At 46.5% G+C, this 18,759-nt stretch overlaps 1 protein-coding gene across 2 annotated transcripts in view; it reads left to right on the top strand.

Annotated features, from left to right (window-relative positions):
• The window catches only part of MOB2 (MOB kinase activator 2), a 114,753-nt gene extending 112,507 nt beyond the window's left edge, over window positions 1–2,246 (top strand). The window contains exon 5 of one of the 2 annotated variants that reach the window (XM_074918223.1): window positions 902–2,245. In XM_074918223.1, coding sequence (XP_074774324.1) covers window positions 902–1,212 — 311 coding nt within the window. In that variant the 3' untranslated portion in view covers window positions 1,213–2,245. Of the gene's footprint in view, window positions 1–901 lie in introns of both variants that reach the window. The other variant, XM_074918222.1, reaches the window with a different exon arrangement.
• The last annotated feature ends 16,513 nt before the right edge of the window (window positions 2,247–18,759 follow it).

The raw sequence follows: 18,759 nt of genomic DNA on the forward strand, positions 1-18,759 counted from the left end.
CCTTCAGCCACTTCAGCAGAAAATTGGGGAAGCAGGACATTACAATATAGCAAAAGCTAAGCTAGTACCCTTTGCTTACAAGCATCTTGATATCTAGAAAGAGGCAGTGCCTAGTAAGCCAGCTGCAGTTGACTTTTTTTTTTTTAAAAAAAATACGCTTGTTCAAGAGCAATGAGGACATTTCATGGAAGTGCTTTGTCCGTGTGGCCAAGGTGCACTTTACACCAGTAACATACGTCATGCTGTGCCTCACGCACAGCACAGCAGGGTGTGGTGCTTCTGCTTGCCTCTGTTTCACTCTCAGTGTTACCCAAGCAGCTGTTGAATAATTATCTTTGACTATGCAGGCCCAGCACTGCTCCAGCAAGCACAATTTCAACTGCACCTGGTAAAAGGTGCCCAGTATTTCCTTCTGTTTCTTTTTCCCCTTTGATAGAATTTTAAAAATGAAACGAGGGAGGTAGTTACATAGACTGCTGCACACTACCAAGGCCCATGTACCTTAGCTTCCATTTCAAGATCTGTGAATTGGTCTCCCAAGCATTATGTACTTCCAGGGGAAAAATCTGCCAGCCCTGCACAAACTAGACAAGGACTCTCATTGTTTTTACAGGCAGCAACAAAAAAACGTTGTAGCTTTAAAGAATGATTACACTTGCTTCCTGATTTTTGAACCATTAGGGTTTAAAACTTAACTTCAAATGAAAATGCTTAAAACCTCCTCAGATTCTTCCTGAATTCCTGTAAAAAGAAGGTAAGAGGGTGACACAGGGCCCACAAGTTGTCTGGTGCATAAGGTGGGCTAGTTGCTCTTACCCAGACCTCAGCCCAAGCAGATGCTGCGGAGGGGCTGGAGGTCAGCAGCTGGAGCTCTCACAGTGTTTCTCCATCTTCCTTTCAGGCAAGGAATTCCCCAACTCCTTTGAGTCCCTAGTGAAGAAGATCTGCAAGTACCTGTTCCATGTGCTGGCCCATATCTACTCCTCACACTTTAAGGAGACTTTGGCACTGGAGCTGCACGGACATTTAAACACACTCTACACACACTTTATCCTATTCATCAGGGAGTTCAACCTCGTGGACCCTAAAGAGACCACCATCATGGACGACCTCACAGAGGTCCTCTGCAGCACCAGCGGGAGCAGCAGTAATGGGAGCGGCAACGGGAGCAGCAACAGCGCAGGAGCACAGAACCACGTGAAAGAGAGATGAGCCCTCCCGCAGGATCAAAACTAACATTAAAAACAATATTATATATTCTGTGTGTATGTGTATGTATATGTTCAGATATACATACAGACATATACAGCAATGAAAGCTGAAAGAAATTATGCTGCCACCACAGGACGTGTAGTCGTACGGGACTGTATGGAGCTTTGATTTAATGCGCCACCTGGCGAGAAGTTGCACCAATTTTATTTTCTGTCCACTCCTCTTTTACCTATTCAGATGGATGACGAGTGCTGTTTTTAGAGAAGAGCCAAGCTTGAGAGTGGGGCCACTCTTGGTTTTGGTTTTTTTTTTTTTTTTTTGGTTGGGTTTTTTTTTGTTTGGTTGGTTGTTTTTTGTTTTTCTTTCTTTGGTCTTGAGTGCAAGCCCTTTGTCTTTCTAGGATGGTGGTCCTGCCATTTAAAAAGTATCTATTATATTATAAGAAGTGACTTTTACTTTGAAGTGGCTTAAAATGCAGGTTGGTTTGGGGTTTTTTTCGGGGGGTGGGGGTGGTTTTTTGGTTTGGTTTTACATAGACTGCCCCTTACCCTGCCAAAAACTCCCCAGTTGAGTGCATCTTGCCCTTTGTTAGCTTGAAACGGGAAGAAACTCCTGGCTTGACTAGAGTAGCAACTAGGGGCTTGCTACGTGTTGAAATTGGGCATGATTCTCCAGTTGTCCCATCTACCTGGTCACAACATGTGAACGTGCAAGAGGATCCACAAGCCTTTCTGCTTATTGCTCCTACAGCATATATACTCTTTTCTCTGCTCCCCTGCCTCCTCTTTTCCCAGGCACACCTCTACAAACAAAAGAGTAAGATCACTGGAGTCCCAAACCCGTGTGCAAGAGCCACCACCACTTGCTTCCCATCAAACAGAGGCCCGGGGAGGGGGGAGAAGGGTACATTGAGTCAGTCACTGCCTGTGCTAGAAAGATGGCTGTTGGCATAAAATTATATTGTTGGCTTATTTTAGTTCATCTGTTCTATAATAATAAAAACAAATCTATCGGCCACAAGCTTTGTTTTTGTGTTTGCAGCGTCAAAAATCAGTGAAATCCACTAATGCAGCTTCCCTTTCACCACTGAATGCTGTTGGCCCTGCTGTCAGCCAGCTTTATAAATAATTAATTGTTTGTCTTCCACCCTGTAATCTTACATTTTATAATCTATTCCTTGCTCTTTCTGGTACTGCTAAGAATCTCCTTCCCAGGTAATCTGAAGATAAATGCTCCAAAGATAAACAACACTTGGGAGAGTTTCCTGTTTGTACATGAAGTCTGCAAATGCAGTGGGCTGCTGGATATTTTGTGGCAAATACTGTATTGCAGAATCTGTGGATACACTATTGTACCTGGACCGTGATACTACTCTCCTTCACATTTTTACTGAATTCTTGCAGTCAGCATTTCCAGTTGGGGAAATGCCAAACTTTGCTTCCAATTGTGCTTCTATCAAACCTGTGGCAGCCTCTGAGCATTGTTTGTTACTGGTTTTCGTCATTATCCTGAGGTATATACATCAATTAATAACCAACCTGGCACAAATCCTAGAAGGTTTTCCTGAATGAGGTCTGTAACTGTAGTAAAAGTCGATAGAGAGAAGAAGAGCAAGTGGGGGGGGGAGAAGGAAAAACACAAGTGAGGGGAAAGAAAAGCATGAGCAAGAAAGGAGGGAAAAAAAAGAAAAAGCACAAGGAAGAAAAAAAAGCTTGTGAAGAAGTACTCAAGAGCAACAACAGATAAAAGGAAGAAAAATGTGCAAGTGAGAAAAAGAGCAAGAAGTCATAAAATTCAGAAAAAAGAGCAAAAAGACACGCACACAGGAGAAGGGAAGTGGAGGAGTGAGAGAGAGAAAACAACCTCAAACTTTGTGAGCCCAGACTTGACCTGTGGTGTTTGTTTCCAGACTGTGGCTACCTTGAGAACCTGCAGGCAAATGTTCTGGAGTCCCCCTGACCTGCTCCTCTGGGTGCTGTTGACACAGGCTGCTCAAGAGCTCCTTCCTAACACGTCCTGCGGCCCCCACACCAGTAGTCCCCTCCTGCCTCCATCCACGCTGATGCCAGCCTGTCCATTACAGCTCCCAGCAGCAATGTCTGAAGGGAAAACCAGAGGCCAGGAGCAGTGGTCGGAGCAAGGCCCCTTGTGCTACTTGCAGTGAAAGCATCTAGTAGAGCTCAAGGTAAGAAAGAGCAAGAACAACTCAAAGCCAAGTATTTCTGGTAATTTTTTATCTACCTGTAAAAATGCATCTGCAGTCTTAATTCTAAAAGGCCATTTCAAAATTATACACATTTGGGAAAGGTTTGACTTGTTCAAGAGGCAGTTGCACTCTCTCTGGAAGGACTGATTTGGCTACAGGTTTTGCTTTTCAGATCACAGCACAGTGATAGCTGTATCAAGTGCCTCAGCTTCCCCTAGGAGAACTGACGGGCCCCCGGAGGGAGTCTGGGAACCCACGTGTTGGTGCAAAGCAGCAAACCCTTAATTCAGCTACCAGGAGAATAGTCAAGTACCAAGCTACCACTAGAAGAGGCTGCTGTTGTTCATGGCAGCTGTCCCGAGTTTACTCTGCAGAGATTTGCTATTCCTGAAAGAATAGACGCTTCATCTAGCAGGGTAATCTTTTTATATTTTACAAGCAGTTAACAAGAATACAAATAATGAATCCTATTTTAGTGTAGCCTATCTTGTTGGGTTTAGCAGTGGGAATAAGGAAAACACTGAAACAGTGCCAACACTAATGTTCTTCTTGTCAGGAGTAGATGTTACTGTAAAGCTCAGCCTCAAGGTGGCCAAACATATTTCAGAGATTACTGAGTTACGCTGTAGTAACATTAGATACAGAAGTGCCACTAAATCTTCAAACTGCTTGGCTGATGCTGCTGAAGTCCGTCAGTGACTTTCCATGCTTGCAACACAACCCTGACTACTCACACTGTAAGCACTGGGTCTGAATCCCCCTGTATCTAGAAGCCAGGCTTAGGTCTTCAAACACTGAGGAATTGTCATATTGGCTGCTTTAAATGCGTTTTGTAAATTGTTTGAAGTGCTGTCAGAACAACACAGGCTCCTTAATGTTACATTCAACCCCCCCTTGCTCTAAAGGTCATGATGTACCATACTGTTGTTCAAGGGTTGCTAAATAAATAAAACAAAAACCACAAAACACCCCAGAAAAATAACTAAACACTGCTAGAAGACACCTTTTGAACTACCTACACCCCCACCCACTCCCCCTGCCTCCCCCCTTTTACAGGCCTTGCCTTGCTAAACTCAGCTTTGCATTTGCTGTTGCAGAATCCCTAACTAGTGTTACGGCCTAAAACCACGGCACTGAGCGCAAGCTGTCAGAGGGCTGAAGTATTTCCCTTCAAACCAACAATAGTTATAAGTATGCCTTGTAGGATTGTGTTCCTGACAGTTGGTGCTCTGGACACACGAGTGATGTGCTGAAGAGCTGAGGTTGCATAAATTTTATAGCAATGGGGTGAAATGTTATAGCAAGCTGAAACTTTTTTCCCCCCTTGTTTTGTTGTTATCAGTCAGTCTTTGAGACTGCAGCATCCTTAGGAAATCCAAGCATAAGCACCTCTAAATAAAAACCAGAGGAAAATAATTTCTTCATACATGCCATCTGGAATAAATACCAGTGGCAGGTAAGCAAGCAGCACGGTCAGCAGCTCGTGCCCATTCCATGGGCTACCTCTGGCCATTCGGGGGAGCAGGAACAGTGCCACCGTCTCCTGCAGAGAACAGCCACCTTTAGCTTCAACCTCAAGGCAAGGAAGCTTGTAGTGATCACAGCACCAGCTTCACCCCAACCCTAATAAAGGTCCTGCAGTGGCAAGCTGTAAATTGAGTCAGGCATCTTCTACTTCAAGCCAGCAAAATCAGAGGTACACCCTTCTTTCAAGTCTGAGATCCCACAGAGCACACTCATTTTATATACAACAACCTTTTAACCAAGAGTTTTAAGAAAATCAGCCTTGCTTCTTATGCAACACTGTTCTGACAAGAAGATCTGAGGAAGGAGAAGGACGTCTTTCAGCTCCCTTCCTGGACTTCTGGCCAAACATGCACATACCAAGGTGCTTCTGGACATGATCAGGGGCTAAAGGTGGATGCTGTCAGGTAACAATTAGCTCCTGAACATTAGCAGAAGATGAAAAGACTCAAGAAACAAGTAAACCCATAAAAGAACAAAACTTTATGAGCACTTACTAAGTATGCCGACCTCATACAGAGCCATGCTTCATTAAACAAGCCTTCACTCACATCTGTCCTGTAACTCATCCCAGCCAATCCTTAGCTCACCATTTCAGCTGTTAACAGAAAAACTCCAAAAATACTATTCCATTGTCAAAACAGAGGACAGAGGAATAGACTGTTGTTTTATTCTGTTCAAACCTACTGAACAAACAAATAAAACCAATGTTTGTGTCTGTAGCACAAGTGGCAACACCAGACAGTTTAGTTCTAATGCCTGGGTGCTGGCAGTGGTTACAGCAGAGTGCGGTGTGGCCAAGTTACCCATGCTGCTGTGGCAACACTAGTGCCTGAGCACAAGCTCAGTATCTGAAGGATTTAAAGGCAGATCTGGTATCTTTACATGATATAGCTGTATGCAGTACAGACAAACCCCAATATTCCCAATGGAACTGATGGTATAAAGTGAGAAAAACACCAAACAGCTGGCAAAACCCCCTCAGTGTGCTAATGGGGGTCTCCATTCTTTTCATGGACAGAAGAACTGTTCTGGTTGTGACAGCTGACATGAACAATAAGACTTTTCAAAGCTAGGTTCACATGTGACTCACAGAAAACAGAAATTGTGGCCAAGCACTCAGATGAGAAAACATTCAGAGAGCTTTGTCTATCTAAATTAAAAAAAAAAAAAAGAACTAGCCACACTTATCTATGTGTCATCAGCTGGTAATTCTTTGCATTATAGCTAAAAAAAGAGGCATTAAAATAGTGTGATGCTTTCCCATGCACCAGCGCAGACAGTTAACCTTCTCTCACGCAGCGGTGCAGGGTCCCTTATATAAAACTCCTCCTTTTAACAGTCTCTGGGCTAACTCAAAAGGAAATGTTCAAAGCGCCTGGGCTAGACAGCCTTTCCGCTCAGTGGAGAGCAACCCTCTGCACCACCATACAGAAAGGTCAAATGCCATCTCACAAAGGACTTTGGCTCCTGTGAAACCACTGCTTCAACCTGACATCAGTAAGGCTTAGAAGACTCCTGCCCTGAAGCAAGTACTGCCCTCAAGGACTGCAAAAGGGAACTGACAAAGGAAAACAAACTGGTCCTTGGCACCAGTCACTCATTTAACTACCACCCTGAACCAACAAACTGGCCGGGGCTCCCCCAGAAGGACTTCAGTGCTGCTGTACGAGGAAGGTGAATCCTCCGTCTGATAAAGGAAAGGAAGGCTGCACAGCTCTCCACCACCATGTACTCTAAATTAGACCCCGTAAGGCCACACGGTGGTTACAGAGGAGTCCTGTTCTGCTGCTTTCTGCAGGGACTGAATACCTTTAGGAAAGACTTACACTTGTAAAGCTCTATTTCTGAGCAGATGAGATGTCCTAAACAACTTTTCCCCTCCCTTTTAATTCCACTTGACCAAGTATCAAACACAAAAACCTGACTTCCATAGGATTCATTCCCAACATCATCTCAAGGAATACTCTTTCTCTTCCCAAGCATCAAAGCTTATAGAGTAGTTTGGGTAAAAGAGCTAACTCTCTCATGTAAAGTCTAGTAGGCAATGAAATAGCTATTAATATAGAAATTCATCCCAATTCTCTGTGTGGCCACCCTGTTGGGGTTTTTTTTTTGTTTAGTTTTATTGCAAGCTAATGCTAGAGGTTTTTACTGTTTCTGGTGCAGAGAGGCAGATAGTATGTCTGGTTTTGGCTGACTAAACATAAGGGATGGTTTTACTTTAAAAATCAATGTATTTTCACCTTGCAAAGTCTTCTATAATGAATTTGGGGCCACTGGTGTTCAGTCAGCCAGAACACTTATGTCTGCCTATTAAAAGAATTTACTTTTATGAATAAGAACCCTGTGCTTGGCTCCACTTAAAAATGAAAATCAAGACCAGAACTGTAAACTGACATTGAAAATCTGAGATTTTTACAGTGACCTGAAATCTATATAAAACCTCTAACAGGAAGAACTCTGTGTCCTTTGCAGCCAGGTTTACTGACACTCAACAATTTAGGAAGGTTAATTTGAATCCTTGCGGCTATAAAACCTGTCTCAGCAGGAGTGAATATGAGAAGCAGAAGACAAATTGTACCCAAAGACCAGCTGTACCCACTGCAGCAGAACTGTAAAAACTTTAACTACTTTATTTTCAAGAGACCACAAAAAATAAATGTCTTTCGAATAATTTTACCAGTTTAAAAAGTGTTTTAAACTGGTTTAAATGAAATCTACAGGACAGAGGCTGTGCTGTGATCAGAGCGTCACAGTCTCGGCACACAGTCAGGACTGCAGCCCGGATAGGTAGTTCTGACCAAATCTTAAAAACGAGATGTGCACCAAGCCCTCAATACTATCCATCATTGTCAGTTCATCCATCGTGATACCAGTGACCCTCACGGTCTGCAGAACAGCGAAGAACCTGTACTTCCTTGACTTTGCACCAATTGACCCTTTAAAAGGTTTGTGCCAGAGTGCCTCGTTTCACTCCCAGGAGGGTGACATGAGGAAGCAGAGAGCAGGGAGCAGTCGGGGGCTGCAAACTCAACAGCCATCAGCATCCTGCTGCCAAACAGGGATCACAGCTCGAAGCCAAGACACTTGGGAAGAATCTGATGAGCTCTATAGGCAAAAGAAAGCAGACACACAATTCCCAGGCGGACAGGTAAAGCTCCTTCCAGGTGAGATTTTTCAACTACAGAGCCACTATTTGACTTCAGAGCTTAAGCCAGCTCAGTTCAGGCTCACCCAAAGCTCAGCACTGGGGCACCAGAAGGCTGCACAGCATCACCTGCGTTGCACAGCCTAGCCCCTTGCAACTGCAAGCGACTCTGCAGTGGATGTTCAGCACAGAGATACAGGGCACGGTTGTATCCCGCGCTCCCAGCCACAAACTCCCCGCTGCATGCCGTGACGGACTGAAGGTCAAAAGCCACACTTAGGACACGCTGCAGGGTAGAACAGGAGACACTCAGGGAATGGTCCGGACCTGCCCTGCTCCAAACCAAGCAGAGCTGAGTTTGCCCTTCCTTGCTGTGCGGGGCTCCCCGGCAAAGGCAGCCGTGCTGCGCTGGGTGTGCAGACAAGGCAGCTCAAGCGGAGCCACTGGAGAGGGAATGTGCATTGGGCAAACCTTCACGGGAACGCAGCCCGAGAGAGGCTGTAACTCATGGTCTCACTGATCTCCTTGTGTTCAGGGGGCAAATCAGGAGTGCCAGGAATTTGTGGGTGTCATTAGGACTGGACAGGACCTGAGTGCTGTTTTTGCGGACGCCCATCAGCACCTGCCCAAGAGCTGGTTCAACATCTTCGCAAACCTGCCCCTGCCTCACGGATGTTCATGGACCACTGTGGAGATCAGGTACTCAGACCTTTGTTCTGCCTACGCCCAACCAATAGGCTGAGTTCAGTAACAAGATGGCAACCCTGTGAATGCAGTTAATCTTGTGGTGTAACCACTGCTTAAACGTGAAAGCACAACGAATACTCCAATCCATCAAGGAATTCTGATTGGCTTAGGAGCCCTCTGTGCTTCATTATAATCTCCCTGATGAAGGCAAAAAGCGAAACTACATCTGGAGAAGAGAGATTAAAAAACCCATTGTAACAGTTTAATTATCTGTTATTACTGGATTAACATCCATTTCTGATCCAGGTGCTCCTCAGATAAATAGCTCAGGTGGTTTATAAAACCGTTGTTTTATTTTGCAGTGAAAGACTTCTGGCCTGTGAAATGAAAACACAGGCTTTTTTTAAAGCCAGATATCTAAAATCAAGAAAGCTTAAGCAAGACTCCATCTGCCTGTCCCTTTCTCCTGCCTACCCCACATTTTTGAACTGCTGGCTGATTTCAATCAGTTTCAATGGGATTAGAAATTTTTTAGAAGTTTTGCAGAAACAAGTAAATATTGGAAGGGGAAAGAGTGTCTGTAAACAAACTCTTAAGTTTCCTGAGCAAGGAAAAAATTGCAACCTGTGCTCCCGTGTTACTAGATGACAAAGAACCTGCACAAGAACACGCACTCATAGAAGTCACCACACACCACGGGACAGAAGAGCTCAGAATCAACCACAAATCACAAGTTGTGCAAATCTAGCTTCTGAACTGCTTGCACAATGGTGACAGTCTGTGTGATGGAGGCTTCCTCTGCAGTCTCTCAGTTTGCAGGTACCATGCTGGATCTTAGTGCTATATCAGGAGAGAGGAGAAATGCCAGAACAACTTTCCTTTCATTATCAAAGAAAGAAATGTAGCATTTGCATCTGAAAAGAGCTGCTCTGAAGTGATGTGCTGAGAAATGAAAGAACCTGTCTTTAGGAACATGCCACCGAGGAACTTTGCAGATCTGCTCACTGGAGATGTGCTGTTGCCAGGTTAAGGTCTGGATTCAATTTCCAGCTGAAGCCAAGAGTTCCTATAAGCAACTGAAAGAATCACTGAACTACTCTTCATCTCGGTTCCTGAATCAGCATGATGTGGACAGCAGACACCTCCCTGTCTATCACACCTACATGGACAAAGCTGTCCCTTGCTGCACTATCAAAGAACACAACGGAACAGACTCATCGTTTTCTTCTGCTACTGAAATAAGCCTCAGTAGTATGCCACAGTATTTATCTGTCCGGGCTCCTGTGGTAGCAGGCTCTACTCGAGCCCTTGAGTAGGACTAGGTCATGCGTGGTTCTTGCCCTCACACAAACAACTCAGCTGTGTCCCTCACACCGAGACCAAACGCTGTCACATCTCTGCAAAGCTATGGTGAAGCCACACAGGCTACAGCGGCATATCCACACCTCTCTCATCCCCTCCTGCCTCCACACAGCAAACTGAGAGCAGGCACATGACGCAGCTTGTACAAGTCTTTAGGAAGCAAAGAGCAGAGACATCTCTGCCACTCAGTTCTCTCTGAGGAAGGTTCTGTGTTCTAGACACCGTTTTTTCTCCATACTAGCCCACCAGCAGGGCACTGTACAGGGCCCAGCACAAAGCGCTGCAGCACAACTGATCTCCAGCTGCTTCACACAACATCTAATGGGTGACACCATCTCTGCAGGATTTTTGTATGCTACAAAGGTCAACCTGTTTCTCCACTCCTTTCTTGTGGAGAGTGAAGCAGTAGCAGCTGTGGAAGCAACAGGCAGCCTGGGAAGTTTTAGCTTCATGCAAAACACACTTTCAAGTGACATAATGACACTTGGTTCTACCTGTTACCACTCACACCTCAGGAGCTGTGATAACCTTTCACGCTGGATGTGGCCAGTGTTGATATATAGGTCCTGGCTGACTCCATCCTACTGCTGCCCACCTCCCCAGGAGATGGAGCAGGCAAGTGCAAGCAGAAACTACACGTGAACACAGCCTGGGGTGAACTAAACAGAGACCAAGCACAAACTACACTCATGGAGTAGCGAGCCCTTTCTGTTACAGGACAGCACAACTTAAGGAGACTAGAGCTCTCGGCCCCCTTTCCCAGACGAGGCCGTTTGGCAACAGTCCTGTTCATTCTGGCTTACAGATGCTGTCAGGCTCTCCTCTTTCTTCCCTTTTCCTAAAGCAAATTTGCAGTGCAACTCCACTGAAATTGCAGATCAGGGTTCTATCTGCTTTCACACCTTTGTATGATTCCATAGCCCACATACTTCCAAATGTAACTGGCAGAACTACTTTTAGAGCTATTTTTTAAAAATAAATGGCTGTAGCTGGCCCTTGGTTGGGTCACTAACCAAAATCAAACCTGTACATGCCAGCAACATGATTAAAAGCTAGGGCTAGTGTGTCAAACTTAATTAAAACAGCACTTAAACTAAGAACTTTTCTTAAGGTTTTCATTCTTCTCCAGTGTAAAATGCTCAGGGCAGACCATCATATAAACTGGGTCAGGAGGAAACACTGCAAGCCACTGCCCTGAACTCCCAGGTATCGCAAGCCACAAGAGTCCCAATGAATCCTGTATTTGCAAATCTGCTGAGGGAATTCTCCCTGAGCAACACCATTTTGTTCTCTGCTTGAAGTTGACAGCTAACCCAAAACCCTGGAACTATTTGATAATCCAGCAGCTGTCAACTGCAGTACTCTGAACTGAGCACACAACACAGCAAAATGAAAGAAGTGGAACCTGAAGCCAGAATTATTGCTAATTCAGAGTCAGATCTACAGCTAGTTTAACCCAATAAGGCCCATGGCCTTGTACAGATTTCTATCAGCTGAAGCAACAACTATCATGTATTGAAATACTTCTTGCTACAAGTTCCCTTTCTATGTCTTACTGCCCTTGCCACGTTGATTTGACCAACTAAATCTACGCAGTCTTTTCTACTGCATAAGTCACAGACATTACTGGTTCTCTTTTAACTATCCAGCAGTACAAAGGTGATGACTCCTTCCCTCAGTGTTGCTTTGTGTCTCAGTTGCCTAACTGACATGCACAGCTCCCTGTCTGGGCAGTGTCTGTACTGCTGCTTCCTATGATTACCTCTTCCCAGGACAGGGGCCAGAAATGCGCACACAGTCTCCATGTGCTCCTTAAAAGGATGGCCTAAGCCTGGCCTAAGCCTGTGTTTTTCACTGCCTCCTTTCAGCCAGCACCCCAACTGACAGAAGAGGCACAGCATGCTGCACGGGCACACCAAGCCAGGGAACTTGTCTGCACACTGGTGAGAAGAGGCTGCAGGGACAGGGACTGTACTCCGGTTGCGTGCAGGACCAGGGCTGAGCCAGAGCACAGCACAGCTTGGCTGGGCATCGCACAGGCATGGCAAGATCTGCACTCAAGTCAAAGTCTCTCCTTGTAATCATCCTCTGCTCCCCCAGTGACTTGCAGATCAGACATACCTGAGTTCGGGGCTTAGTTAAGTTGCTACAAGCACTACAGTTAACACGGGGGTTTCGGAGGGTTTGAAGGTTGCTTAACTATCTTCACAGATCGTACTGGTTGGAAAAGACCTTGAAGATCATCCAGTCCAACCACTGACCTCACACTGACAGTTCCCAACTACACCATACCCCTAAGTGCTATGTCAACTCTACTCTTAAATACCTCCAGGGATGGGGACCCCACCACAGATCTTCTCACAGAACAGCAGGAAAAAATTAAGTCAGCACTTAATCTCAGCCACAGTATCTGAACTAACCACTGGAACCACTTCCTTCATGCAAGACAAGGTGCTGCAAAGTTGCTGGAAATCCAAACAGTTCTCTCACACAGCCCGACAGCCAAACAGGAACTGGTGTACCACCACCCTCCTCAATCACTCAGCTCTTAAGTGGGGATACTGCATGGTAGGTACATGGAGCACTGTGCAACAGCACAGCGTGCAGCCATCCCACTGCCAATCCTAACGGTATCAGACAACTTGCTAGTTCTATCTTAAACTGTGCAACTCCCTGTGCAACTCCCTGTTTGCTGCCAGGACACAAACCTTATGGGTGCCAGGATTTTATAGGGAACAAGAAGACCACTGGCTGCTCAGATTTGCATATACCCCTATTGACCCATGCTCCCATTCAGTCTAGGCTTCTTATTTTAAATTGCCTTGAGGTAAAGTGACAGACTGATTAAAATTTACTCAACCAAGGGGAAGATGCTTCCAAGCCAGGGAGTATGTCTATGCTGCCTCAAATAACACACCGAAACATTGGCTCCTGGGAACACCGAAGCAGTAGTGAGCGAATTGGTTCTGCATCACCCAGCGATACCTGAAGCACCCACAGATAAGCTGGCTTGGGTACGGGATCCAGTTGAGCTGCATTAGCCTGGAGCTCCGCCAGCTAACGTAGCCCAGCCACTTCCCACACCCAGACCAGCTCATCTACAGCAAGCTCAGGCAGCTCCAGGTACAGTCTCTGCACTCTGCTTTTGGCACCTATGGGAAAAAGCAGCAAGCTGCCTGTTCTACTCCAGTTCCATCCCCACCGTGTGACCTGCTGCTCAAGAGGACCTACACTCCCGCAGGGGTGTTTCAGGGCAGGCAGGGGGGCTGCTGTTCTACCCCAGAGCTCCCAGCACCCGATCACTCACACTGCTATGTGACAGGATGAAGCCTCAAGGGCTGCTCCTACCTCCTCCTCTTGTTGTCAAATCAGAAGACATCTCACTAATATATGCCTGGGCAAGATGCAGAGGACAGCATTTACCCAGGCAGCAGCTGCTGAGTCACTATTCATAAATGAATGATACTCAGGAAAAGCAGAGAATATGCAGTAAAATAGCTGAGGAAAAATTTGGGGGGGGGTGGGGGGGTGTATAACATAATCTTTGCTGAGAAGTCCCCTATGTGATGTGTCACATTAGTATCAATGTACAGAGCAGGGTTACCCTGGTTAGTAAAAGCAGGGCACTGGCAGAATGAGACCTGAAGAACTTGGCTTGCCAGAGCACGCTGCCTGTGAGCGCAGCAAGCCTGCCACCTGTGCTCCCCCAGGGTGCCCCCATGCAGCCCCGCTCTTGGCAGTGCCCCGCACGGGGATGGCACCTTCCACGGGTCACCCCTCCCAGTGCAGGGGACAGGAAAGGATCTGCCACTTCATGGGTGAAAAACACACCTGCAGAACATGCACAGGGAACCTAATGGAGCAGCAAACAGTCCCCATTCTGGCCAGGTCTCACCACCACTGGAGCGTGGCTGAGGCAATACTTCAGTCTCAAATTGAGCACCGACTCCTCCACCACCGCCTCTGAGCACAGGCACCTGCAGCACCAAGCCCTAGCAAGCTAAACTGAGTATACATATAGAAAGAAGGCAATAGCAGCACGGGCCTTCACCTCCTTCTTTGAATGCAACTCTTCGTCCAGCCAACACAGGCCTCTCCCAGAGGTGGCTGCTGGGGCCCTCCCGTAGCTCTGTTACACCCAGGAGCAGTGCTGCTAGTACCAGGAAAACACCATCTCTGACATCAGGCAGGCTGCACAGGGTCCATTTTACAGCTGTAAGTTATGAACTATTTAGCCCCCACTCCAGCTCTACGTTTAATGCAAAGCAAGGGGCAGAGAAGGAAAGAGTTGTGCTCTCTTCCTCTCAGATAGCAGCTCTCTCAACCTCAGCAGAGCAAGAGGCACCTTCTTTACTGCTCTCATCATGCTAATTAAGATTTCAGTCATACCCTCTGTAAAGTGCTGACAAAGCCGTCCTTGCTATGTCATCCAAGTATCTGGCAAATAAACACCTTCACGCTGAATGGTTAAAGTTAATTGTTACTTGAATCTACATTTGGATTCCCTACAGGGGAATAAACTTCAGAAATTAAGACCAGGACACTACCAAGCCATGCCGTGTGCCACAGACCTGTGCTGGGTCCAGGTCTCCTCTCCACAGCATCATTCCAGAGACATTTCTGAGCCATCTCAGTACAACCAGAAGAATGTGCCTGACTCACATCAAGTATAACAGCATCTGAAGAGCTCACGTTATCAAAACATCTCTACCAGGAGCCAGCAACTTCAAGGACCCATGGCAAACTTGCTGTGTTTCAGGCAAAACATCAGCTTCCCATTCAGTGTCCAGGTTCTGCTCCTCAACTGCAGTAAACAGGAATAGTCTAATGAAGTTACCTGTTTCTTATACCACACTCCTAACAGGGATCCTCAAAGCTCTTTGCAAAGGAGATGCTGCTGCCTTCCTCAGCTTCTTTACCTCTGCAGTGATAAGAGAGGGGAGCTGCCCACCACCAGACAGCAGGCACAAAGCCAAAGCTTTGTAGTCTCAGCCCAACACTCTTTTCACCATCCTACGCAGAGGCCCTGCTGCAGAAAGGTATCACAGTCCATCAAAACACCAGCCTAAAGCTCAGCAGACAGTGGTCAGGTTTTGGGACCAGACTTCAGTCTGAAGGTTTTGGGTTTTGTTTTGGGGTTTTTTTTTTAAGCTTTTTTGTAAACACAAGCTCTACCTAGTCCATGGCCATTTCTGCTCTCATTGTGTAACTCAGTGCTAAAACTGAAGGCTCCTGGGCAGAGAGAAACAACCTCCTACACTGCATTTACACACAAGAGTCTAGATCAGGAACCCTATCTGAACCGGAGCTCATGAGCGCTCCCATAAAGTGATGTGAGGTCTCAGGACTCCATCAGTTCTAAAAATGGCTTTTCACATATCCTCAAAGCATCTCTAGCATATGCAGCTTCAATACGTTCCCTGATGCATTCTTGCACCTAACTGTGAGCACCATGATTCAGTAAACTGTATCAGAACCGTGGAAGTAATTTGCTTCAGACAGGCGAGAAGTCACTATTCCACTGTACTATTTATATAAATAGCAAGACTTGACCAAGCCAATTCTCACAAACAGCACAATACCAGAATCTAATTCCAAGTAACTCCAGTGTGCACATCCTGCTATTGAGTCAGGAGTGCCTTGTTTCAGCTTAGTTTCAACCATTCTGAAACCTGACTTGACTTTAAGAACACAGAGGAACTATCCAGAATAGACACTGCAATTTCAAGCCACTGTCTCAATCTGAATACTTTTCAAGAGTATCTGAGACTTTAGTGCAAACACAGCTGGCAGTTCTAGCTAGAAGTGCTTCCTATACCAAGGCTTGCTACTTCCCTAGACCAACCCGCTTTCCTTCTATTCTGGACAGCGTGGAGAGGAACGTGTCACACTACCAGGGCTGGACCAGTACTGCCTTCTAGTCCCAAGTGTGTCCAAGTACAAGAGATAATGCTCAGCAGAAGCACAAAAGCCACAACAAAGAGCAGGTCAGTGTGAAGCTGATGAACTGAGAAATAAATTTCTCTCCTCTGCCCAGCAGCTGCTTCTGGAACGGGCAGTCCAGAGAGGTTGTGCAGCATCCACCTTGGGGACACTGAGAACCCAGCTGGGCAGAGCAGTGAGGAACCTGCCTGAGCAGGTCTCCAGAGGTCCCTTCCAACGTCAACTGCTGTGTGGTTCCAGGATCCATGTGCAGATCACTCTGACCAAGCAGAGGTCCCTGACTACACCCTGACTGCAAGCAAACTCTTCCTTCTGCGAATGCTGTTGTTGAAAGCTTGTGTCTTCCCTGACCTTGAAGCTGTGTTATCTGCTTTGGCTGCAAGAAGGCGATAATAGCTCCTGACAATGGCAAGAGTCATCTCTGAGCCGGTGGAACAGGAAATCCCATTTCTCGAGCCCTTCAAAGCCTGCCAGCCTGCCTGGCACAGTTTCTCACAGTAGCACTCAGAGAGATTACAGCACTAAAAATAACTCTCACAATAAATCGTGCATTTAGAAGAAGAAAGGACTTGCCCTCAATGTGGGTTTCCCTTCCACTTGTGGCCTCGAGTATCCCCAGACAGTTGAACTGCTGGGGTTTTGTTCTCCAAATTAAACAGAGCTGTAGCTGCTGAAGTGGTTTTAAATAAAATAAGAAGATTAAAGGGTACAACAAAGAGCTAAGATACTTTCCAGTTTTTAAACAAGTGTCTGTCTCCCCTTCCTGTTGTTTTCTATAATAAGAAACTCAGAGCTGTATCTGCTTCCTCACCAAAACACTCTGCCCTTCCATCATGAGCTCACATACAACCGGTTGTATGCAGCTGAAATTAAGCAAAGGCAGGAGGACCCCTCCTGGGGACTTCCATACGGAAGACAACCCTTGTGGGCATTCTGCTGCAGTATTTAAGACTATGTCCGAGCCTGGTGGGTTAAAGCACTGCCTGAATCCACAGGGAAAAAGGCCTTGTATCAGTAGGCGCCAGAACTAGCACTACCTAGAGGCCTTACACAAGTTTCTCTGTCTTTACAAACACAGGTCTTTGCTTATGCCTAGTGTGAACCATTAACGCTCAGCCACTTAGATCAGATCACTTTCATTAAAGCCAACCTGCCTACTGAGGAAATTTTCATGCATCGCTTGCAAGGCTTGGACCATTTATATTAGTGCTCTCAAACACAACTGACTTCTTTCTCAGCCCCAAACAGGCAGTATGCTGACATGTGGCAGCGGGAATTACCTTCATGACTACTGACGGGCTCAGCTGCTCATTTGATGCACATATACACAGTTTATTGCTTATATGGCACATGTCAGGTACTGGCTCAATTAATAACAGTTCACCTGGAGCACAAATACATTTTTCATGTATGCATGTACCTAAAGAAAGTTAGTATCTGCATGCGCATAGACAAAGAGAAAATGTCAACTAGAGTCTTACTTGCCTTGTCGTCGGTTTACACTCAGGTCATATGCTGTGGCGTTTTACACAGAGGAGATGAGATGGATGAATGTTAAATGTAGTAAGGTTTTTAGGTAGGGCGTCCCAGAGGCTGTGCTCTCCAAGACAAGCAAGAGCTGCAGAGCACAGAACCACAGCAAATGAAGGACAGGTGTCCAGCCCAGGCATCTCAGCAGCTGTCACCTGGTAGGGGGTTTGGACGAGGACAATAGCCACCACCTGACAGCAGAGATAATCCAACCACCTCAAGCACAGAGGCATACCAAAATCCTCTGCTGTATTTACTACTTGCCTTAGGATTTAAGCTACAAAATAGAAAGGGTGTCTTGCAGAGAACAGTTTAAATAGAAATTCACTCAGAAGCACAGTCCCTCCTATGCACTACAGGTGATAACACCATGTAGCTGGAGATGTGTTGTAATGTGTCCAAACAAGAAGGCAGAATGAATGTGGGTAGGCCCTAAGCATGAGGCCCTTCACTTTGAAAACTCATTATTTTCCCCTTATAGCTTTTGGAGACCATAATTAGCAATACGGGGGACCCTAACTGTGAATACTACTGGAGACATACAAAGATCACACAAGTATATGACTGTTTCTGAAAACACAGGAAAATAGAAGGGGGTATAGCCGCAGCACACACCTGGTGCCACATGGCTGTTAAATCCCTTCCCCTGCACCACGCTCCCGCCCAGCACGGCCTGTCACTGTCAGAGCTGCCTGACACGCAGCTGGCTCCTGCTTCTGGGTTTCCAGTGTCACAGAGACCAAATCCTGCAGCCCTTGTGAATCTCCTCATCTTTTAATATTCACCAGCTTCCCCACCCCCCTCACGCTCCTGCTCCTCCCTCCCCTTTGGTTTTAGCTGACCAATAAAACCCCCAAAGACCTTAAAAAACACTCCGGCTTTTTCCTAGATAAATTCTGTACGAAGAACACTCGTGACGCTGAAGCGATCGCACACCTGTGTCCCTCCCGCACCCCCGGGGATGCCGTCGGCAGCGCAGCCCTCGCGCCCTGCCCCTGCAGCGGGTGCTAACAGGGGCACCGGCCCCCCGAGGCGCTGCCCCAGGGGACGCGGCCCCCCCCGGGACGCGGCCTGCTCAGCCGCCAGCCCGGCACCCCCCGTCCTTGGGCGGCTCCCGCCCGCCCCGCGGCCCGCAGCGCTGCCC

This window comes from Athene noctua, chromosome 14 (genome assembly GCF_965140245.1).
Source record: "Athene noctua chromosome 14, bAthNoc1.hap1.1, whole genome shotgun sequence".
Taxonomy (NCBI): domain Eukaryota; kingdom Metazoa; phylum Chordata; class Aves; order Strigiformes; family Strigidae; genus Athene; species Athene noctua.